General features: G+C 39.5%; 1 protein-coding gene across 1 annotated transcript; it reads right to left on the bottom strand.

The window, feature by feature from the left end:
* Positions 1-234: 234 nt before the first annotated feature.
* LOC127121083 (receptor-like protein kinase FERONIA) lies at positions 235-3,477 on the bottom strand. The gene is made up of 2 exons (XM_051051689.1): positions 2,541-3,477; positions 235-2,373 (listed from the first exon to the last, which is right to left on the bottom strand). The coding sequence occupies exons 1-2, from the start codon at positions 3,382-3,384 to the stop codon at positions 368-370; spliced, it is 2,850 nt and encodes a 949-aa protein (XP_050907646.1). The 5' UTR covers positions 3,385-3,477; the 3' UTR covers positions 235-367.
* Positions 3,478-24,086: the final 20,609 nt, after the last annotated feature.

Consider the following 24,086-nt stretch of genomic DNA (forward strand, 5'->3'; position numbering starts at 1 on the left):
TATATGTCTAATTGACATCATCTAACCTAAGTTAATTCAAGAAACAAACTCTTTTTTTTTCATTCCATCATTTCATTCTCTTATCAACATTTCAAGTCAAACGTTGTTATGTATTGGCATGTCTAGTCAAGGAAGAACAACCATAGATTGGTAGAATACTTTTCAAATCTAGACCACCATGGTGGTTTGAGGTTATTCAAATTAACAAAATATTACTGAAATTTGACTCACTCATATTTGAATATTAAGTTATTCCAGCATCAAATTGATTAACAAATGGTTTACATGTATAACAATAGAAGGGAAAAAAAATACACACCTAAGTATATATATCTTCAAACATAAAACCATATACACTAATTTTCCCTCAACGTGCTTTTGGATCCACAATTTCAGAAAAAACACTTCCCTTATTAAAACCATAGCTATTCTCACCACTACTACTACCAGTCATAGTACTCACACTCACTTCAGGACTCTTATTAAAATCCGAAACGTTTCCAATATTGGTCCCAATACTACTAAACACGTCATCCTCATCATCATTTTCATTTCTTCTTTCACCACCTTCCACGTCATCACCAACAACACGCTCACGTTGTTCCGCACTCTCTTGCAACTGCAACGCAAATTCCAACATCCATACGACGTCGTTCATCGACGGTCTCATCGTTCCGTCGTCCAATAAACAACTAACCGCAATTTCACCGAATTTTTTCAAACACTCGGGCGCAATACTCCACTTCACAGAAGGGTCCACGATACTCCCGAGGGCCCCACTTTTATAACATAATCTCCCCCAATCAGCGAGTGACACCTGTTTCTTTTCCGCGGTTCTGATAATAGGCGGCCGAGCGCAGAGTATCTCGAATAAGACCACTCCGAAAGAGTACACGTCGGATTTCTCAGTTAAACGCTGTCGTTTGTAATACTCGGGATCTAAATAACCAACGCTACCTTTCACAACAGTGCTAACATGGGCCTTGGTTACACCCGTAGGCCCAATTCGAGAAAGCCCAAAATCAGAAACCTTCGCCGTCCATTTCTCATCTAACAGAATATTCGTTGTTTTCACGTCACGGTGGATGATCGTGTGTTTCGCGCCTGTATGAAGATAGTGTAAACCACGCGCCGCGCCTATTGAAATCTTCAACCGTTGTTTCCATGATAAAGCAGGATTGTCAGTGTTGTAGAGATGATCGCGTAAAGTTCCACGCGCCATGAAATCATAAACGATTATCATTTCGTTGTTTTCATTGCAGTAACCAATTAAAGAAACGAGGTGAAGGTGACGGAGATTTGAGAGCATGTCGATTTCGTTGATGAACTCGTTTTCTCCTTGCTGTGAACCCGGTTTGAGACGCTTAATCGCGACCGGTGTTGAACCGTTGTCGATGTAGCCTTTGTAGACATGGCCGAATCCTCCGACGCCGACGATGAAGAGTTCGTCGAAGTTGTTCGTGGCGGCGCGTATATCGTGAAGCGAGAAGCTGCGGCAGAGATCTGACGGTAGATTTGAGTTTTGAGTAGTGCTTGACTTGGTCGTTGCAAACGACAGTGGACCCCACTTCGAAGTCGCTGAAGACTTTGATTCTTTTGTCGTTGTAGCCTTTTCCCCTTTCGTTTGTCTCTTTTTTCTACAAAGAAAGAAAACGACAAGGGAAACGAAAACGACGCCGAATACAACTCCCAAAACGACGCCAAGTATTGTCGTTCCACTTATGCTTTTGCTTTTCGTCTTCTCTTGAACCGGATCCTGAACCGGATCCGGGTTGGGTCCAGCTAGATTCTTCAAACCGATGTTACTGATTTTGAAAATCTCAAGTCCGTTTAAAAACGGGTCACTGTAAACGGAGATTCTACCATCACCATAAGGATGCATTTGAATAGAGAAATTAACTTTATTGTTATTACTACTCTTTGGAACTGAAACGGCGTAGTTTCTTTGCACGGCAACCCCTTTTTTACCATCGGTCCATTTCATAACATCTGCTTGTTCTTCCGCAACGTTTCCTTGTAAATAGACTGTGAAGACTCTATCGCCTACGATAGCTATGTTGGGGTCGAGTTCACAGAAGTGGAGCCTGATCATGTAATAGAAGCCGGAATCAACAGGAAATTCCCAAGTAAGGTTTAAGAGTTTGTTGAGAGTGGCATTGGTGCCCAAACTACGTGCTGATCTGAAGAGTTCTTTGGGTGCCACGTAATCGGGGTTTACAGTGATATTCATCGTACCTGTTACGTCTTCAGAGACAGAATTGTATGATGTTGGCGTTCTTAAATAGTCTGTGTCGTTTTGTTTCCAGTTTCTGAGCATGCCTGTGTCTTGAATTTGTGGTGAGTTTGCTTGCACTCCAACTTTGATCCGGTAATCTGCAATGATGTTCCCATAAATTAAGAGTGGATTTTGTAAGAACAGCTATGAATCATTAACCATCTACTAATGAACTTCGTTAACAATGAATTTGATTGTGATTAAGAACAACTTACAATATTCAAATTTACTAGTAAAAGGTTTTTGTGTTAACATAATTGTTTACCTGTTTCAAGTGCAACGTTGGTTGAAATACTATATGATGGTATGATGGTGGACCCCACAAGTGGAAATCCAGTAGCATCGAGTGGTGTATAATAGAGATCATTAGGCATGGATAAGACTTCAATTCCATTTATGAAAGCATAATTATTAGAATTTCCACTACTTGGAATAAAACTCAGATCAAGCCTTTGATCATCACCAACGTTGATAACATACTCTTTGAATAAAGTATCAACACCTTCAACATCAGCGTTTAACGAAGCATTAAAATCCTTAACAAGTGTGAAACCATTAGCTACAACGGTGAAGGAAGCATCGTAACTGTTGAAACCGTTGGAATAAGTAGAAGGGTAGAAAAACAGACGGAGGAATTTAGGACCTGTAGTGACGGGGAAAGAGTAGTTGAATATTGAGTGTGATAAACGAGCTGTTGAATAAGGGATTTTGTTGATGGAAGCTTTTTGTGTTGTTGTTGGAGCAGAAATTGTTGTTGGGTTGTTGTTTTGTGATGATAACAAAAGTTTTGAGTTTGTGTCTCCTGTCCATGTTCTTTCTCCGTCGGTAGAGTTTCCTGTTGTGCCACAGTTGAGGGTATAACGGTCAACTGGGTCGTATGCTTGAAGGGGAAACAGGGAGATGGAAAAGTAGAAGAGGGTGGTGATTATGGTTTTGAAGTTGATTAGTGGTTTCATGTTTTTTTTTAGGATTAAGAGTATCTTTGAGGTGTGAAATTTGAAGGGTTTGAAGAGTAGTGAAGAAGGGTTTGTTTGTGAAGATGATAAGAGTTTTTGGTTGAGTTGAATGGTGGAGTTCAGAAGAAAGGTCTTGGTCTTACTAAACAACATGAAGATAATTGCAACTAGTAGCAAATTATTACATTGTTTCTCTGACTTGTTCAACTTTGAAAATGAGAAAAATTATTTATTAAAGATGGAATGTGTGGTAAGAGCTTTACTATATAAATTAAAATTCTTTAGGTCTGTTTGGGAGTTTAGAAAGGAAGTGAGAGGAGGATTGAAAAAATAAAAATAAAAGATTGAATGGAAAAAATTGAATGATGGAGGGTTTGTATTTATTCATAGAATAAAAAAATTAATTTGAAAAACTCAAAATTTATCTTAAACGAGGCTTTTGGAGCGTTCAGGAGATTTTGTATAATTTTTTTTAAATATATTTTATATTACTAGATTATTCTCAAAACTAAAAATATAATAATAATAAATATTCTTTTATCATTCTATACAAAATTATTCTTTCAAAAATTATTAAATATTTTTCTGTATTTTTTAAAATTCATTTTCAGAACCCTTCCTCTTCTCTAATAACTCCCAAACAAAATCTTAGATGATCTTAGTAAATAATACTCTCTATTTCTTTATATTGCAAAGTTTAAGGTAATATTAATTGCATTTTTGTCAAAATTACTCTAAATAATTATTATAGAGAAAGAAAAAAGTAAAATAAATATAATAAATGATTAAGAGTATTATAGGTAAAAAAAGAATTAATGTTAAAAAAGTAACAATAATGATTAATTTTCTTGATATATGTAAAAAATAAAAATAAAAATTAATATTTAAAAAGGAACGGGGAGTAGTGTCAAAAGGATTTAAAAATAACTATAAGAAATAAGTAATTGGCAATTGTAAATATGAGAGTTTAATTTATAAATATGTTTTTTATTTTAAAAAAAAATAAATAGGATTATCATCCTCTTAAATATTTTATATTGAAGTTTTAACCTCTAAAAAAACTCATTAATTTGTTACTAAATTATAAAATTCGTCGTTAAGTTCTGGAATAACTAAAAAATGTTGATAAAAAATTTAGAATGATCATTCTTTAAAGAAAATTTTTTAGAGGTTAAAAATAAAATATGAGATATTTAGGAGAATCACAAATGTATTTAGTCTAAAAATAATTTATATTTTTAAAAACTTGACAGAAAAAAAATTGACAATTATATTTTTGTTTTAAAAAATCATGTAAAATTATTTCTCAATTTTTATTATTAAGAATAATTTATTCTGACACGTATATAATCATTTTATAGCTTTGTATATTTGAAAATGTGATTCTTAGACTAAGTTGAGACAAAAATCTAAGCTATTATTTTTAGTTGATAGTAAAATTATTTGTAAAAGGATTTTATTAACTATGTCTCTGCTTATTTTAGTAAATTAATATTAAAATTAGTTTATCTATGTTCTTGATTCTTTCTCTAACTCCATCATCAAATGTGACATAATTGTTAGAGTAAGGCTTTAACTCTTCAAGGTATCTCTTTTCATCAGTTATGTATCTTGAGCAGCCACTATCAAAATATCAATCTTTTCTAAATGAAACTCTAAGAGAGGTATGAGAAATGAGACAATTGATAGTTTCCTTGGGTTTCCACACATTCTTAGTTTGAGTTTTCTTTCCTTTCCTTCTATTGAATCTTGACTGACTATGAGACTGAGGATACAATCTATAGCAAAAAGGTCTTATATGATCATATTTATCACACTAGTTACACCTCTAAGATGATTTCTTGTTGCATTTGTTGTAGGGGTACACATGTTGAGCAAGATGTTAGGACATATGGGCATTCATCAAAAACTTTGTTTTTTTTCAGCATCGACAAACTTCTTAGTAGGAACTTTGACCTTTTTGTTCATGGAACTATAGTCAAACCCTACAAACTTCTTCTCCCCAATCTCCAATATCTCATTTAACATATCAGATCCATTGTTCAACATACGTACAGATTTTGTCATATTGTCAAGTTTGGACTTTGACAATGTGACTTCTCTTCCAGATTATCAATGGTTAAGCCAAGCTTATCCCTTTCCATGAGTAGAGTGCTTATGATTTTATTTGGTTTCTCTTTTCTCAAGAAAGATCCCCTCCACTCAGTGAGCAATTCTCTATAAGTTTTATATAGCTCTTCTGCTAAGATATCTTCCTCACTAGACTCACTGCAAGAGTCATATCTTCCAATAAAAGTCATCATCTTATTAGCTATTTCTACTTCATTTTCGTCATTAGAACTAGATCAAGTGATTGAAAACCCCTTTTTCTGTTTCTTTAGAAAAGTAGAACATTCAGATTTAATGTGACCAAAGTCTTCACACTCATAAAAGTGTACTCTTTTGCCTTTGTTCAGATGATTGGTGTCTGACATCTTGTCTAGGACATTTGTCCTCCATTTCATGTCCAGTTTCTTTAAGGAGTTGTTAAAATTTCTCCAAACAAAGGTTATAGCTCTAATAAGTTTTCTCTACCTTGATCCTCTTCCTCTTCAGTGTTAGACACGAAAGATATACTTTTGTTCTTCTTTTCAGATTTGTCATTCAATGTCATCTCAAAGGTTCGTAACGAACCAATGAGTTCATCAAATTTGATGTTGCCAAGGTCTTGAGCTTCTTCAATAATTGTGGCCTTCATATCAAACTTCTTGGGAAGAGATCTTAGGATTTTTTTGGCCATCTTTTCTTTAGACATTCTATCTCATAATGCAAAAGAAATGTTGGCAATGTCACGCAGTCTGATGTTAAAGTCTGAGATGAATTCATCTTCATTCATTCTTAGGTTCTCAAACTTTTTAGTGAGGAGCTGCAACCTTGAAATCCTAACCTTGGATGTTCCTTCATGAGCAGTTTTTATCAACACCATTGAAAATAGCATTTAAAGCCTTGGAGTTTCCAAGAGCTTCATTATCTTCTGCATCAGTACACTCAACTTCTGGCTTTAAGCATGATGTGCCATCTTTAGGAATAGTAACATTGTGTTTCCAACCTCTTACCACAACCTTCCATATTTTGTTCTCCATGCATTTAGAAAAAAATAACCATCTTGACTTTTCAATAATCATAATTTGTGTCGTCCAAAACAAGTGGTCTATTGACAAACCATTCATCGTTTGTGTTTTCCATTTGAAAATAAAATACCCTCCCTAGATCTCACCCAAATAGAACGGGGTGATTGCTTTGATCCCAATTGAAATTATGTTCTTAAGGGAACACATGTTGGACCAGATGCTTAAGTAAGGGTATTCAATATCTTACACCAGAAATAACAAACAATTGATAAACAAGATAATGAAGCAGAAAAATAATAAAGGAACACACACAAATGTTAACCTAGTTTGGTAAAATTACACCTATGTCTAGGGTAAACTCTACCCAAGAAATGAAGTTCACTATCTTCAATTAGTATAATTAGTCTTATATGAACAACAATCTCATGTTGTTCAATTCCTTTTCCTAATCCTATTGAATTTTTATTTAGTTTCCCCCTAAATATGAGAACTCTTCTCACTTTTTCTCAATCAACAATTCCAAGTGATTGTCCCTACAATTCAACTAAATAAACCAACATTATGTGTTATGATATGAATGAGGGCATTATCGTGATGTACAAGCAACACAAACAAAGGAATCAAATAAATTTCTAACACTAGGTATTTTTAATACTTGCTCGTCTCTTTAATGATGGGATTGAGTCACTTTAAATAGAATTTCTATGTTGGGCTTTTCTCCAATGGGCATCAGCATATAAAGTGGAGATTTGGTTAAGATTTGTTTTCTAAAACAGCTCCACAACAAGACATGATTTGATTTCAATTCAAATTTAAATTTCCAAATCTTTTAAATTTGAATCTAATAAATCATTAAACAAATATAATTAATTAGGTTGCTAAAAGATAGCAACAAATCAATCAGATATAAATTCAAAAACACGTTCAAAATCAAAACATAAAATGTGTTAATGCAATAATAGCAACATGAGCCAGATGTGTCACACCTGCTAGAAAATCATGGCCAACATATGTACTTTATTCATAAAAACAACTTGAGCATACCATATTGTTTTGTATAATGCATTCAATTCAAAAAGGAACAACATAAACTATCAGTTACAAAGAAATGAAAGACATTTTTCACAACCTGATATTTGCAACTCTTATTCCAATGAAAAAATATATATTTAAGGTTAGACATACTTAGACATACTTAGCTACCTCATTTTAGACGTCATATCACCTTACAACATCATTCTGAGGCGACCAACTATCAACGCTTTAGGAGCAGTCGTGTCCATATTGTACCTGACCTTGAAATATTTATTCCCTAATGAGGGAATTGGTACAATCCGGAGAGACCGACAAACGGTCTGAGAGTGCTATCAAAGTAGCCTGGAGACAGTCAGAGAAGAGCTTTGCCTTGCTGATGTCCCTCATTTAGAATTTCCAAATACTGACTTCGAGTATTTCTCTCACGCCCATTAGGTTACGAAGATATGTACTTAGCTGTCCATGTAGGAGGAATGATAACTAATCAACCAACTCATTAAGAATGTCAAAATGTTCGCATGGGCTCTATAACACCCCGATAAAATATGATAATTATTTAAATTAAGTTAATAGTATATTTATTAATTTAATTAAATAATTGGATTATTTTTGGAATATTATTTGGAATTATTATTATTGGAATAATAAGTTGGAATATATATAAAGAGTTCCATTTGGTAAAAAGGGTTTTTTCACGTGAAAACCAGAGAAGCGACACAAAGTGAGAAAAGGGCAAAGAGGAAGAGCAAGAGAACGAGGGTTGAAGAAGGGAAAAAGCTTGAAGTTAAAGGATTTGCCGGATTAACTCAGGTAAGGGGGGTTTATCGTCGTTTAATGGGTATTATGGGTTAACATGTAATGGGTAGTAATAAGCCATTGAATTGACCCTAATTTGGATGATGAATGTTGCAAATTGTGATGACCAAATTACGTTAAAAACTGTGTTTGAATCTATAGTTGGGTGAGTCGTAGTTTTCTGGACGTGTAGCTTTTTACGGAATCGAAATCGGAGGTCCGGAAGTCCTCCGACGGCGAAAAATGCGGGGATTCTGCATTCTGTTCGTGTTAGCGCAGGAACAGCTTTCTGTCTTGCGTTAACCGGTTAACCCAGGGTGTTAACCGGTTAACATTGTTATGAATTATGAGAAATTGCTGTCTGTCTTGCGTTAACCGGTTAACCCAGGGCGTTAACCGGTTAACACTGTTAAAATGTGCCAGGAAGCGTGTTCTGTTTTGCGTTAACCGGTTAACCCAGGGCGTTAACCGGTTAACACTGTTGGAAAAGTGGAAATTTGATATTCAAATATTGTGGACATATTTGATGATTGGCCTATATTGGTGTATGATATAGTAGGGATTATTTCCCGTTGTTTTGAGCAGTATAGGTATTAGTAGAGTGTGCTAATATTGTGATTTATTATTTGGCATGATATGAATACGATTCTGTGATAAATATGCTGATGATGTATGATGGTATGCATAATGCTGTGAATATATCTATTATGTATGCAATTGTGGATGGACTGTTTATGGCTTAGAGTGTGAGCATATGTCCATTGTGGATTGTTGTTGATGTTGCATGCTAGGTGATTTAGCGTGCATAGTATGGCCTTTATGGTGGTAGCTAATTCCTATGGTGAGGAATTAGTGAGTGAGTTATTGTGGATTGTTGTTGATGTTTGCATGCTAGGTGATTTAGCGTGCATAGCATAGCCCTTGGGGTGGTAGCTAATTCCCATGGTGAGGAATTAGTGAGTGAGTCACTAGGTCTCAAATGAGTGGGACTAGTGAGCTTGGTAGCCGTATCTGGATTTGATCGGTGAGGTTGAACTATGTGTTCACGAATAGTCGGTACCGCATGCATGGAGTCTCATTACATAATGTATGTATGGCGTATAATATGAATGGATGTATTCCAATATTATACGTGTGTTTTGTGTTGTGTTGAGTATGAGTATGAGTTGATGTTGCCGTTGCTGAATGTGTGATATGATTAGGGTGATGAATGTGTTAATTTACTTAACATTACATGATATTTTATAATGCTTGTTATATCGATTTGAGGAACTCACCCTTACAACTATGTTTCAGGTAACGAGCAGTGATTGAGTAGAAGCTAGTGCTTGGAGTCTAGTGTAGTTCCTTAGTGAGTCATGCTCTGGTATATGTAACATCGGGACGGGATGTTTTACCTTGTTTCATTTTGGTTGTTGAACAACTTTACATGTAATGTGTTACATGGTTTACATGTTGTTAGAATTCTATCCGCTGCGTATTGTGCAATGTTTTATTTTGATTAATAAATGAGCATGACAAGATATTTTGGTGAATGGTGTGAAGTGTCAAGTGTGACACCCTGAAATTGCATATCTACTCTGATTTATATTTTGTGTTTAATTAATTATTGGGGTATTTCAGAAGGGTGTTACATTAGTGGTATCAGAGCATAGTCGGTCGAGTCGAGTCGTAATTATTCTGTTTCCCTGTACGTGATAGGTGTTATGTAACCCTATCAGTACTTATTGTTTTAGCTTGTTGGGTTTTCAGAATAGAGATGGCTGGAAGAGGTAGAGACGATGCTGCGATTGCTGAGGCTCTGGGTATGCTAGCTGGAGTACTTGGAGGGAATCCGAATGTTGTGGGACTGGGAGCTGCTCGTCAACTGAGTGAGTTCCAGAAGAACAATCCTCCAATGTTCAAGGGAGCATACGATCCAGATGGTGCTCAGAAGTGGTTGAAGGAGATCGAGAGGATCTTCCGAGTGACTGAGTGTGCCGATAACCAGAAGGTCAGGTTCGGTACGCATATGCTGTCAGAGGAAGCAGATGATTGGTGGGTTGCTGCCCGCACTAAGTTGGAAGCTGCTGGGAATGCTGAGATCACTTGGGCGGTGTTCAGAGAGAGATTCCTGAGGAAGTACTTTCCAGAGGATGTCAGAGGAAAGAAAGAGATAGAGTTCTTAGAATTGAAGCAGGGCAATCGGTCTGTTACTGAGTATGCTGCTAAGTTCACAGAGCTGTTGAAGTATTACACTCCCTATGATGAGGCTACTGGGGAATTTTCAAAATGTGTGAAGTTTGAGAACGGGTTACGTCCCGAGATCAAGCAGGCTATTGGGTATCAGCGGATTAGAGTGTTTTCTGACTTGGTTGACTGTTGCAGGATTTTTGAACAGGATACCAAGGCCAGAGCAGAGAGCTATCAGCAGAGGGTTGATAGGAAAGGAAAGAATCAGAATGATCGTGGGAAGCCGTATGCAGCTGGCAAAGGTTTCCAGAGACAGAGTGGGATGAAGAGACCTAGTGGGGGAGACTCCAGTGCCCCTGCTAAGTGTTACAGATGTGGTCAGGCTGGGCATCGTATCCATGAGTGTACCAGTACTGAGAAGAAGTATTTCAAGTGTGGCAAAGGTGGTCACTTGGCTGCAGAGTGCCGGTTGAAGACTATGACTTGTTTCAACTGTGGAGAGGTGGGTCATATCAGTCCGCAGTGTCCTAAGCCGAAGAAAGAGAACCAGTCGGGAGGCAAGGTCTTTGCTTTATCGGGTTCTGAGACTTCTGCAGATGATCGTTTGATCCGAGGTACGTGTTATATTAATGGCTTTCCTCTTGTAGCTATTATTGACACAGGTGCGACTCATTCCTTTATATCTTTGGATTGTGCTGTGAAACTTAAATTAGAGATATCTGAGATGCATGGGAGTATGGTGATTGATACTCCTGCGAAGGGTTCAGTGACTACTACTTCAGTTTGTTTAAATTGCCCTTTGAGTATTTTTGGTAGAGACTTTGGGATGGACCTCGTGTGTCTTCCACTAGTGCAAATTGATGTTATCCTGGGTATGAACTGGTTGGTGTTTAACCGAGTTTCTATCAACTGTTTTGATAAGACTGTGATCTTTCCTGAGATTGAGGAAGGAAAGAGTTTGTTTCTATCAGCAAGGCAGGTGAATGAGGCAGTGGCAGATGGGGCAGAGTTGTTTATGCTGTTAGCAACTTTGGAGGCTAAAGATAAACTGGCGATTTGCGATCTAGCCGTGGTGTGTGATTTTCCTGATGTGTTTCCTGAAGAAGTGAATGAATTACCGCCAGAGCGTGACGTTGAGTTCTCGATTGATTTGGTACCTGGTATTAGGCCGATATCGATGGCTCCGTACCGTATGTCTGCTGTTGAGTTAACTGAATTGAAGAGTCAGCTGGAAGATCTGTTGAATAAGAAATTTATTCGTCCGAGTGTGTCGCCGTGGGGCGCACCAGTGTTATTGGTTAAGAAGAAAGAAGGTACTATGAGGTTGTGTGTGGACTACAGGCAACTGAATAAAGTGACGATCAAGAATCGGTATCCTTTGCCGAGGATTGATGATTTGATGGATCAGTTGGTTGGTGCGAGTGTGTTCAGCAAAATAGATTTGAGATCGGGGTATCATCAGATACGTGTGAAAACTGAGGATATTCAGAAGACTGCTTTCAGAACAAGGTATGGACATTATGAGTATTCTGTAATGCCTTTTGGTGTGACTAATGCGCCTGGGGTATTTATGGAGTATATGAATAGGATTTTCCATCCGTACCTAGACAAGTTTGTTGTGGTGTTTATTGACGATATTTTGGTGTATTCGAAATCTGAAGAAGAGCATGTTGAACATTTGAGAGTGGTTTTAGGAGTTCTACGAGAAAAGAAGTTATTTGCTAAACTGTCCAAGTGTGAATTTTGGTTAGAAGAGGTTAGTTTTCTTGATCATGTGATTTCAAGAGGCGGTGTTGCTGTTGATCCTTCTAAGATGGAAGCGGTATCTAAGTGGGAAGCTCCGAAGTCAGTTTCCGAGATAAGGAGTTTTCTTGGACTTGCAGGTTATTATAGGAAATTCATTGAGGGATTTTCTAAGTTGGCGTTACCGTTGACGATGTTGACTAGAAAGGGGCAAGCGTTTGTTTGGGACTCAAAATGTGAAGAAGGTTTCCAAGAGTTAAAGAGAAGGTTAACTACTGCTCCTATTTTGATATTACCAAGTCCGTCAGAACCATTTGAGGTTTACTGTGATGCTTCATTGTTGGGTTTGGGTGGTGTTTTAATGCAGAATAAGCAGGTTGTAGCTTATGCTTCGAGACAACTGAAGGTTCATGAGAGGAACTATCCGACACACGATTTAGAGTTGGCAGCTGTGGTATTTGTTCTGAAGTTATGGAGGCATTACTTGTACGGGTCAAGATTTGAGGTTTTCAGTGACCATAAAAGTTTAAAGTATTTGTTTGATCAGAAAGAGCTGAATATGAGACAGAGGAGATGGTTAGAATTTCTGAAGGATTATGACTTTGGTTTGAATTACCATCCGGGTAAAGCAAACGTAGTGGCTGATGCATTGAGTCGGAAATCATTGCATATGTCTATGTTAATGGTTAAGGAATTGGATTTAATTAAGCAGTTTAGAGACTTGAGTTTGGTGTGTGAGAGTACTCACAATAGTGTTAAATTGGGAATGTTGAAGTTAACGAGTGGTATTCTGGATGAGATTAGAGAGGGTCAGAAATCCGAAGTGCTTTTGGTTGATAAGTTGACTCTAGTGAATCAAGGTCAAGGTGGTGAATTCAGAGTTGATGAGAATGATGTTTTGAAATTTGGTAATCGGGTGTGTATTCCGGATGTGACCGAACTTAAGAAGAGTATTCTTGAGGAAGGACATCGTAGTGGCCTGAGTATTCATCCTGGGGCTACGAAGATGTATCATGATTTGAAAAAGTTATTTTGGTGGCCGGGAATGAAAAGAGAAATTGCGAGTTTTGTTTATTCTTGTTTGACTTGTCAGAAGTCAAAGATTGAGCATCAGAAGCCGTCTGGGCTAATGCAACCGTTGGCTACTCCAGAGTGGAAGTGGGATAGTATCAGTATGGATTTTGTTTCTGGTTTACCGAGGACAATTAAGAATTTTGAAGCTATTTGGGTGATTGTTGACAGATTGACAAAATCGGCTCATTTCATTCCGATCAGAATGGATTATCCGTTAGAGAGATTAGCTGAGTTGTATATTGAGAAAATTGTAAGTTTGCATGGTATTCCGTCGAGTATTGTTTCGGACAGAGATCCTAGATTTACATCGAAGTTCTGGGAAGGTTTGCAGAGGGCTTTGGGAACTAAGCTGAGATTGAGTTCTGCATATCATCCACAGACTGATGGCCAGACTGAGAGGACGATTCAGTCACTGGAGGATCTTTTGAGGGCTTGTGTTTTGGAAAAGGGAGGTGCTTGGGATTGTTATTTACCTTTGGTTGAGTTTACCTACAACAATAGTTTTCATTCGAGCATTGGTATGGCACCGTTTGAAGCTTTGTATGGTAGGAGATGTCGGACACCTTTATGTTGGTATGAGTCCGGTGAGAGTGTTGTGGTTGGACCGGAGATTGTTCAACAAACTACGGAAAAGATTAAGATGATTCAGGAGAAGATGAGGATTGCTCAGAGTCGTCAGAAGAGTTATCACGACAAGAGGAGGAAGTCACTTGAGTTTCAAGAGGGAGATCATGTGTTTCTTCGTGTTACTCCGATAACTGGGGTTGGTCGAGCTTTGAAGTCGAAGAAGTTGACACCTCGATTTATTGGTCCTTATCAGATTTTGGAGAGGATAGGGGAAGTAGCCTATCGTATCGCTTTACCGCCGTCACTTGCGAATTTGCATGAGGTTTTTCATGTGTCTCAGTTGAGGAGGTACATTCCTGATCCGTCGCATGTGGTCAAAGTAGATGATGTACAGGTGAGAGATAACCTGACTGTTGAAACATCACCTATGAGGATCGAGGATCGAGAGTTGAAGCAGTTGCGGGGTAAAGAGATTGCTTTGGTAAAGGTAGCTTGGGGAGGACCAGCAGGTGGCAATGTGACTTGGGAACTTGAGAGTCAGATGAAGGAGTCTTATCCAGAGTTATTCACTTGAGGTATGTTTTCGAGGACGAAAACTCTTTTAGTGGGGGAGAGTTGTAACACCCCGATAAAATATGATAATTATTTAAATTAAGTTAATAGTATATTTATTAATTTAATTAAATAATTGGATTATTATTGGAATATTATTTGGAATTATTATTATTGGAATAATAAGTTGGAATATATATAAAGAGTTCCATTTGGTAAAAAGGGTTTTTTCACGTGAAAACCAGAGAAGCGACACAAAGTGAGAAAAGGGCAAAGAGGAAGAGCAAGAGAACGAGGGTTGAAGAAGGGAAAAAGCTTGAAGTTAAAGGATTTGCCGGATTAACTCAGGTAAGGGGGGTTTATCGTCGTTTAATGGGTATTATGGGTTAACATGTAATGGGTAGTAATAAGCCATTGAATTGACCCTAATTTGGATGATGAATGTTGCAAATTATGATGACCAAATTACGTTAAAAACTGTGTTTGAATCTATAGTTGGGTGAGTCGTAGTTTTCTGGACGTGTAGCTGTCATACCCCAAAATTTGCCCATTAATATTTTAAGACATTTTGCAGGGCATTCCGACTCATTTTTATGACACTGATCTTAAAGGAACAAAGGCCCAGCTCACGAATGGCCCAATCCAGAAAATGGCCCAAACTGGCCTGTTCGCTACGCGCTCGCTACACGCTCGCCTAGCGAACGTTCGCTACACGCTCGCCTAGTGAACGTTCGCTACGCGTTCGCTACACGCTCGCCTAGCGAAGTTGACAGACAACAGAAAATTTCGGGCTTCATTCTGAGCCCATTAGGTCATGAAAAAGAGCATTATAAATACCAGCACTTCAGTAATGAAAAGAAAAACGAAAAAAGGAGAGAGGAGAACCCTAGCAAGCAAACCCTAACACTAACGGAGGCTAACCCTGAGAATTCCGAGTAACCCTAAAGGAAACCCTGAAGGAAAAGCCGGCGGCAGCAAGGTCACTTCCGCTCAATTCGATCCGATCGGCCAATTCAAGGTTATAATTCGATTACAAACAGGTTGGCATTGCTATTACTACCTTATGTTCTTAATTTGCATATGGCATTATGATTAAATTTATGAAAATATCTTAAGTTTGTCATGTGAATTTTAGTGGGTACTTGAATACCTTAAATGATTAACCATATAATTGCTGTAATGAAAGCCATAAGGCATAAAATTGGTTGAAATTATACTGATCTCAAAACCAGAATCCGCAGTCGCTCGCTAGCACGTCGCTAAGCGAGCATGCAGCGAGTATTCGCTAAGCCTTCGCTAGGCGAGGCAGGCGCGAACCTGACAGTAGCCGACTTTTCTGTTCTGATTTTTCGTTCATGTTTTATCATAGCCAGGCATTGTTTATCTGATCCTATTACTGTTGTGATTTCTTTTGTGGTGTAATCCTCGATTGCACCCTGATTTGGTGTTCTAACCCGTTTGTTGAATTTTTGCAAAGGTTCACATGTCCCAGGAAAAGATTGTTGTTTAAGTCTTCCACTTTATTTGTGGGATACCTTGTGAAGATCCACCCTAAATCGCTTAATTAATCTTAATGTGTTAATTTTAATGTATTAATTTTAATGTATTGATTTTAATGTGGAGATTCATCCTAATTACCTAATTAACTTTAAAATATGGCCTTTAAATATGTGATCTTGGACCTCTCTTTGTTGCCTTACGGTATTATGGTCATGTCCCGTGAATGTAGGGATACACTTAGCAAAGACCCTTCGGTTAAATCATCATAAAATAAATCATGGTCCCTCGGATGTTGCCTTCGAAAATACGATTTTGTCCCTCGATGACCTTTCGGTGTAGCCTACGGTTAAATGATGATAGTCCCTTCGAATGCTAAGGTATCCTTACAACTGTTGCCTTCAATGACCTATCGATGACCCTACGATGACCCTTAAACATCCAAAGGATAAAACTACTTACTCCTCAATAGTAAGGACAATTTTACCCTCATAAGGATAGGAAATGCCCATAACGACCTCAGGAAGGTATAACTCTCAATTACTGGATCATAACCTAAAACATTTTCCACCCCTCACACTTTGCAAATCCTAGAAAATCACCACTTGGTATACATTCATACTAGAATCATTACCAAGTTACATTTTTCTAAACCGTTTTCAAAATCAAACGAGATAAATACTTTGTATACATTCATACGAGAATCATTACAAAGTTAAACTCTCTTTTCGAAACATTTTTTAAACAATTCACGAACACTTTTCAGACAAAAATATAAGTGATCCAGCAATTAAGAGCCCATGGATAACCATGGATACAAAGGGTGCTAACACCTTCCCTTTGTATAATGTACCTCCCGAACCCAAAATCTATTGAGGTCTTTCCTGTTCTTTTCCACCTTTCCTTATTGGATAAAAGAAAAGTCGGTGGCGACTCTTGCTATCCGCGACATTGCGATAAAAAGCAAAACACCCCAAGTCAGTTCACCGTATGACAGAACTGGCGACTCTGCTGGGGATACTTTAAAAAGAGAGGTTACCTTAAAAACAAGATCACTTATTCCAAATTGTCTGATTTACTTTTAAGGGATTGCTTGGATATTTTTGAGTGAAAGATCCTACACCCGGATCTAGTGTACCTTAGGTAAGTAGTAATAGATCATCGCGACTATCCGGCGTATACTGGAATGGTTAAAATGATGGCTACGGTTAATGTGACACTTTGGATGTCCTGATGTTCCTCATGTTCACTTGAGGAAAAATTTGGCATTCGTGTGGTGTCATTAAAGCATTAACCAGACCTTTAGAACCCTAATTGACTCATCCTAGCCATTAGAAAGTAGTGAGATAACTGACTTCGGTTCCGACTGGGGTTGGTTGAGACTCGATACTACACTCTTTGAGATTGGACTTTAGGGAAGCTTCGGTCAACCACTTGGTGTTGCACCGAAGTGGACTTAAAGGAAGGTCGGTGATTTGAGATCCTTCTAGAACCCGGTTACTATTCTAGGACAGGTTGAACCAACTAAACTTCAGTGGGGAGGGTACTTACCTATGGAACTCATGCAAGCCTTAAAACCTAGGAATGATGGTTGTGTGACTTGCTTGTGCTTGTTATTTATTTAACCTCATAACATCATAACATCATGACATCATAACATTGTACTAACCATTTCAAGGACTTAGGGATTTAACTTTGCTCTGTTTTGTAAGGCTATGGCTCCCAGGAAGACCATCCGGATTAATCTTGTAGCAATCTCTCCTCAACTCAAGAACTTAGTGTCAGAACTTTCCGATCATGCCCAGTTCATCAAGAAACACGGTTCTCTCCTCAATTTGGTTACCACTGGTTTCAAAGAAGATATGATGAGAGTTTTATTCCAGTTCTTCGACCCTAAACATCATTGCTTCACATTCCCAGATTATCAGTTGGTACCTACACTGGAAGAATTCTCCAGACTGCTTGGGATACCTATCCTTGATCAACTACCGTTCAGTGGTTTAGAAAAGGTTCCGAAATCTGAAGAAGTTGCCGCAGCTTTACACATGACGAAGTCCGACATTGAAGCTAATTGGGTAACAAGGAGTGGAGTTAAGGGTTTACTTGCCAAATTCCTGACAAATAAGGCCCGAGAATTCTTAAAAGTTATGAATGTCCGTGCTTTCGAAGACGTCCTGGCATTGCTAATCTATGGCTTGGTGTTATTCCCTAATCCAGACCAATTCATAGACATGAATGCTATTAAGATATTTCTCACTCATAACCCTGTACCTACCTTGCTGGGAGACATTTTGCATTCCCTCCACACTCGTACCATAAAGAAGCAAGGGACTCTCATGTGCTGCATACCTTTGTTGTCTAGGTGGTTTATTTCGCACCTTCCTCAATCAGTCTTGAAGAACGAGCAGAATTTGAAATGGTCTCAAAGGATAATGTCGCTCTCCCACCCAGACATCTGTTGGTGTCCTCAGTTCAAGGAAAATGTTAACATCATTGACCGTTGTGGCGAGTTCCCTAATGTACCACTCCTAGGAATAAGAGGAGGTATTACTTATAATCCTGCTTTAGCTCTGCGACAGTTTGGTTGTGCTCGAAGGGATGGTCCACATGAAATGATCATCGAAGGCATTGTGTTCGACTATGACAACGATTCCCAAGGTCTCCGCCAAAGGTGTGTACGAGCTTGGGGCATGGTGAAAAGAAGTACTTTAGGACAGAAAAACTCTATTCCTATGGAACCTTATCTCAGATGGGTACGCGCCAGAGCTCGTGAACTTGTCATGCCATATCTTGCAATCGGACCTCAGATTGTCGAACCAGAAGTTGAAGGAGGTACTCCTCAGATCATTCCTTACCCAGATATGCCTACCAATGTTGAAGAATTGAAGAGATCCTGGATCCAGTTGAGAGAGGAAAGGGATACTTTTGAGACTCAGTTCGTTGCAGAAAGGAAGAAAGTGTTAGAACTTACCAGTCAGCTTAATGAGGAACGAAGACTCAATGCGTATCTTCGCCCAAAAAGAAGTCGCCCCTGGGAGACTTGAGCTTTCATTGTATTTTTATTATTATTCCTTTTGTAATGAACCTTGATCAAAGAAATTAGCAATAAACATTTCTCTCTTGTTGGTGATTTACGCAAAGTTAAATTCCAAAAGTCCTTGAAAACATTTCATGCATTGCATAACATAACATAACACTGCATAACAGGAATTCTACGAGTTCAATGTTCTCACGGTCTTCATTACAAACAGAAAAATGGATCTCGAACAAACTGTCAAAGATCTCCAGACTCAGAATGCTCAATTCAAGGAGATGATGCTAAGCTTATCCAAGGGGCAGGAGGAACTGAAGGCTCTTTTGCTCGAAAAGAAGAAAGACAAAAAAGCTGTGAGTTTCATTAACCCGGGAAGAAGGCGTAAAGGACAGGCCGCAGGAGTCAAGTTTGGAATCCCGAATGGTCCAGAAGAGGGGGCGGAGAATGATTCAGAGGAAGAGAATGCTGATTTCTCCAACCCTGAGGATGACGATGAAGATTATGAAAATGAACAGTACTCTCCAAGAGATGATAAGTACAAGTTGCTGGAAGAACGTATGCTAGCTATGGAGGGTCAGAAGGCACCCGGTCTGGATTTCGAAAGTTTGGGTCTGGTCTCCGATGTGACCATTCCTCGCAAATTCAAAATCCCCACTTTCACTAAGTACGATGGTGCGTCTTGTCCTCAGATGCATCTGAGAGCTTATGTGAGAAAGATTCAGCCGCATACCACTGACAGGAAGCTATGGATCCATTTCTTCCAAGAGAGTCTGTCTGGCACACAGTTGGAATGGTATTATCAGCTCGAGAGCTCTGACATCCGCACCTGGACTGATTTAGCAACAGCTTTCTATAAACAGTACTAGTATAACTCTGAACTAGCACCTACCCGGCTACAGTTGCAGAATATGACTATGGGATCTAAAGAAAGCTTTAAAGAATATGCTCAAAAGTGGAGAGATTTGGCTGGCAGAGTCAAACCCCCTATGACTGACAGAGAATTGGTGGACATGTTCATGGGCACACTGACCGGCCCATTCTACAGCCATCTACTGGGAAGTTCTTCATCAGGTTTCACTGAACTTATATTAACAGGTGAACGTGTTGAAAGCGGCATCCGAAGTGGAAAGATACAGGCGGCTACCTCTGCAAGCACCAAAAGGTCCTATCAGGGGAGGAACGGATCAAATGCTGTGTACGGTCAAAAGGGTCGTAACAAGAAAAACCGTGACCACGACATTGGAGCAGTTACGATTGCAGCACCACCATCTCAAAACTTCCAGCCCAAACAAGACAGGCCAAGAAGGCAGTTCACCAGGATCAATATGACCTTGGCACAGGCACTGCAGGGAATGCTAAAGGCAAATTTGATCACCCTTAGAGATCCTCCTACAAATCCCAACACTACCTCTTCTCGTTATAATCCCAATGCCAGGTGTGCATATCACTCTGATAGCCCCGGGCATGATACAAACGATTGTTGGTCATTGAAGAATAAGATTCAGGATATGATCGAAGCTGGAGAAATTGAGTTTGAGCCTCCGGAGACTCCTAATGTCATCACTGCTCCTATGCCTAACCATGACAAGACTGTTAATGCCATGGATGACGATTCTCACATTTCCAATGTGGCGGACTTAACATCTCCTCTCCCGATCATAAAGAGGAATTTATTGCAAGCTGGTTTATTTCCAGGTTGTGCTGAAGATTGCAATCTCTGCATACTCCGGCCCGAGGACTGTTTGAAATTGAAGAATGGTATTCAACGGCTGATGGACGATCGTACAGTTCTCTTCGAAAGGATTCCTAAGGCGGAAAACCCTATTGAAGAAATATCTGTGATTGCTAGGTCCAAAGTTCCAGTGAAGATTACCGCTACCAGGGCGCCGGTGAAGATTACTGCTGAGCCCAGGGTTGCTCCCCTAATCATTACTGCACCTGGCCCGATCCCGTATTCCTCAAGCAAAGCTATTCCGTGGAATTATGGCGGTGATGTTTACGTCCATGGCGTAAAGCAAATTGACAATTCTACTAATCCTAATGGCATCGTTGGGACTAGTAAAATCACTCGAAGTGGAAGGATCTTCTCTCCAGAAATCTCACCTCCTGTCCTTGACACTCGAGGAAAGGAACCAGTCAATCCTTCTCAGTCAGAGACACCGGTCGAAGTTACTCCCGAAGATGTTGCCAAACAGGAAATGGAAGAAGTGCTGAAAATCATCCGCAAGAGTGATTTCGATGTGGTAGAACAGTTGGGGCACACCCCGTCTAAGATCTCGATGTTATCCTTGCTGTTATCTTCTAAACCTCATGCCAATGCATTGATAAAATTCTTGAAGACCGCTCATGTACCTCAGGAGACATCTGTCGATCAGTTCGAACATTATGTTGCTCACTTGGCTGTTGACAATGGCCTAGGCTTTTCCGACGCTGATCTGACACCAGCAGGAAAGAATCACAATAAAGCCCTGCATATCTCCATTGAGTGTAGGGGAATCACTTTGTCTCGTGTGTTGATCGATAATGGCTCTTCCTTGAATGTGCTGCCGACAGCTGTGCTGGATAAGCTGGATTGTAAAAGCATTGAACTGAAACCTAGTGACGTTGTGGTACGTGCTTACGATGGTGCGAAGAGTGTTGTCCATGGCGAAGTAGTCCTTCCTATCAAGATAGGACCTCAAGTCTTCAACACTACCTTCCATGTAATGAACATTCGTCCTGCCTATTCCTGCTTACTGGGACGCCCTTGGATTCATGGGGCAGGCGCTGTAGCCTCGTCTCTCCATCAAAAGTTGAGGTATCCCACAAAGGGCAAAATTGTCACCGTGTGTGGAGAGGAAGAGTACATTGTCAGTAGTGTGCATACCTTCAGATACGTCGAGATGGATGGTGAATTCATTGAGACTCCTTGTCAGTCATTTGAAGTAGTTCCTCCGATCAATCCTGTCCTTAAGCCAACTTCCTGTGTACCCAAGGTTATTCGTGCTCCTCCTGCTATGATTTCTCTGAAGGACGCTCAAGCCGTGGTTGAAGATGGTGGTCGTACTGGCTGGGGTCAATTGATCGACGTACCGTACAAGTCTGACAAATTTGGCCTGGGGTTCAGCTCTGACAAGAGTCAAATTAATGCTGTAGAAGATGCTGACAGCGATTGCGACCTGGATAGCTGGATTTTCCCAACAATTGGTGACGGACTCAATAATTGGAAGGCTGAAGACACTATCCCGATTTCCTTTAGTCAGGAGTAATTGTTATTGTCTATTTTGGTGTTGCAAATTTTTGTTTTTTTACAATTGAACTTCTCCAAGCGTTGTGTCTATGCCCGGGGCACAATAGCTAATTTGTTAAGGGTTTTGTCATTTTCATAAGCATATTCACATTCAATAAATCAATGGACTTTTTGCATTCAAATATTGCGCTCTTTATCTTTCCTGTCATCTTCCGAAAAAGCTATGTTTTCTTACACACACTCACGTAACGAATTGCAGATCCATACCCACTCTGGATCCTGTTGATAATAGTTCTACTACTATCCATTATGACTTTGAAAATCCGATCTACCAAGCCGAGGATGGAAGTGAGGAAGATTGTGAAGTACCTGGAGAACTTGCCAGACTGGTACTGCAGGAAGAGAGGACTATACAGCCACACGAGGAGTCAGTTGAGACTGTAAATCTGGGTACTGAAGTAAACAAGAAAGAAGTCAAAATAGGAGCCGGCTTGGAAAGCAGTGTCAAGAGAAGGTTGATTCAGATGTTGCATGACTATGTAGAGATTTTTGCTTGGTCTTATGAAGACATGCCAGGACTGGATACCGATATAGTAGTGCATCGACTGCCAACGAGGGAAGAATGTCGTCCTGTTAAGAAAAAGGTTCGTCGCATGCGTCCTGAAATGTCTGAGAAAATCAAAGCCGAGGTGATGAAACAATTTGATGCAGGTTTTCTGGCTGTTACTTCTTATCCTCAATGGGTTGCTAATGTGGTACCAGTGCCAAAGAAGGATGGTAAGGTGCGAATGTGTGTAGACTACAGAGATTTGAATAAAGCGAGTCCCAAGGATGACTTTCCACTCCCGCACATTGATGTTCTGGTAGATAACACCGCTCAACACAAGGTGTTCTCATTCATGGATGGATTCTCAGGTTACAACCAGATTAAGATGGCGCCTGAGGACATGGAGAAAACTACGTTTGTGACGCAATGGGGCACGTTCTGTTATAAAGTAATGCCATTTGGTTTAAAGAATGCAGGGGCAACGTACCAGCGTGCTACGGTGGTTTTGTTCCATGATATGATCCATCATGAAATAGAAGTATATGTGGATGACATGATAGCCAGATCTCATACTGAGGAGGAACATCTCGATCATTTATACAAACTGTTCGAGAGGTTGAAGAAATACAAGTTGAGGTTGAACCCGAACAAATGCACCTTTGGGGTAAGGTCCGGCAAACTCTTGGGCTTTATTGTCAGTGGTAAAGGGATTGAGGTTGACCCGGCCAAGGTGAGAGCTATTCAAGAAATGCAAGTTCCCAGTACAGATAAAGAAGTCAGAGGTTTCTTGGGACGCTTGAATTACATTGCCCGATTTATCTCCCATTTGACCGCCACCTGCAAACCCCTCTTCAAGCTACTGAGGAAAAATCAAGAGATGATATGGAATGAGGAATGTCAAGAAGCTTTTGACAAAATCAAGAAGTATCTTCAAGAACCTCCAATTCTGATGCCACCAGTTGAAGGAAGACCTCTAATCATGTATTTAACCGTGTTAGAAAATTCAATGGGGTGCGTGTTGGGACAACATGACGAGTCTGGTCGAAAAGAGCATGCCATATACTACCTTAGCAAAAAGTTTACCGACTGTGAAACAAGATACTCACTACTCGAGAAAACTTGTTGTGCTTTGGCCTGGGCTGCTCGCCGACTGAGACAGTATATGTTGAATCACACCACTTTATTGATTTCTAAGATGGATCCTATCAAATACATATTTGAGAAACCCGCTCTCTCCGGAAGAATAGCAAGATGGCAGATGAATCTAACAGAGTACGACATCCAGTATACTACCCAGAAAGCAATCAAAGGAAGCGTGCTAGCCGATCATTTGGCTCATCAAGCAGTGGATGATTACCAATCTATGAATTTTGAGTTCCCAGATGAGGATGTCATGCTTGTTACTGATTATGAAGAACCTGGACCGGATGAAGGACCCGAACTAGGATCCCGATGGACTATGGTTTTCGATGGGTCTTCTAATGCATTGGGCAATGGTGT

This window comes from Lathyrus oleraceus, chromosome 1, assembly GCF_024323335.1.
Source record: "Lathyrus oleraceus cultivar Zhongwan6 chromosome 1, CAAS_Psat_ZW6_1.0, whole genome shotgun sequence".
In the NCBI taxonomy this organism is placed as follows: Eukaryota; Viridiplantae; Streptophyta; class Magnoliopsida; order Fabales; family Fabaceae; genus Lathyrus; species Lathyrus oleraceus.

Coding starts and splice junctions, on each gene's coding strand:
- LOC127121083 (XM_051051689.1), bottom strand. CDS start 3,384: ATGTTGTTTAGTAAGACCAAGACCTTTCTTCTGAACTCCACCATTCAA. Junction 2,374..2,540: donor CAACGTTGCACTTGAAACAG/GTAAACAATTAT, acceptor ACATCATTGCAG/ATTACCGGATCAAAGTTGGA.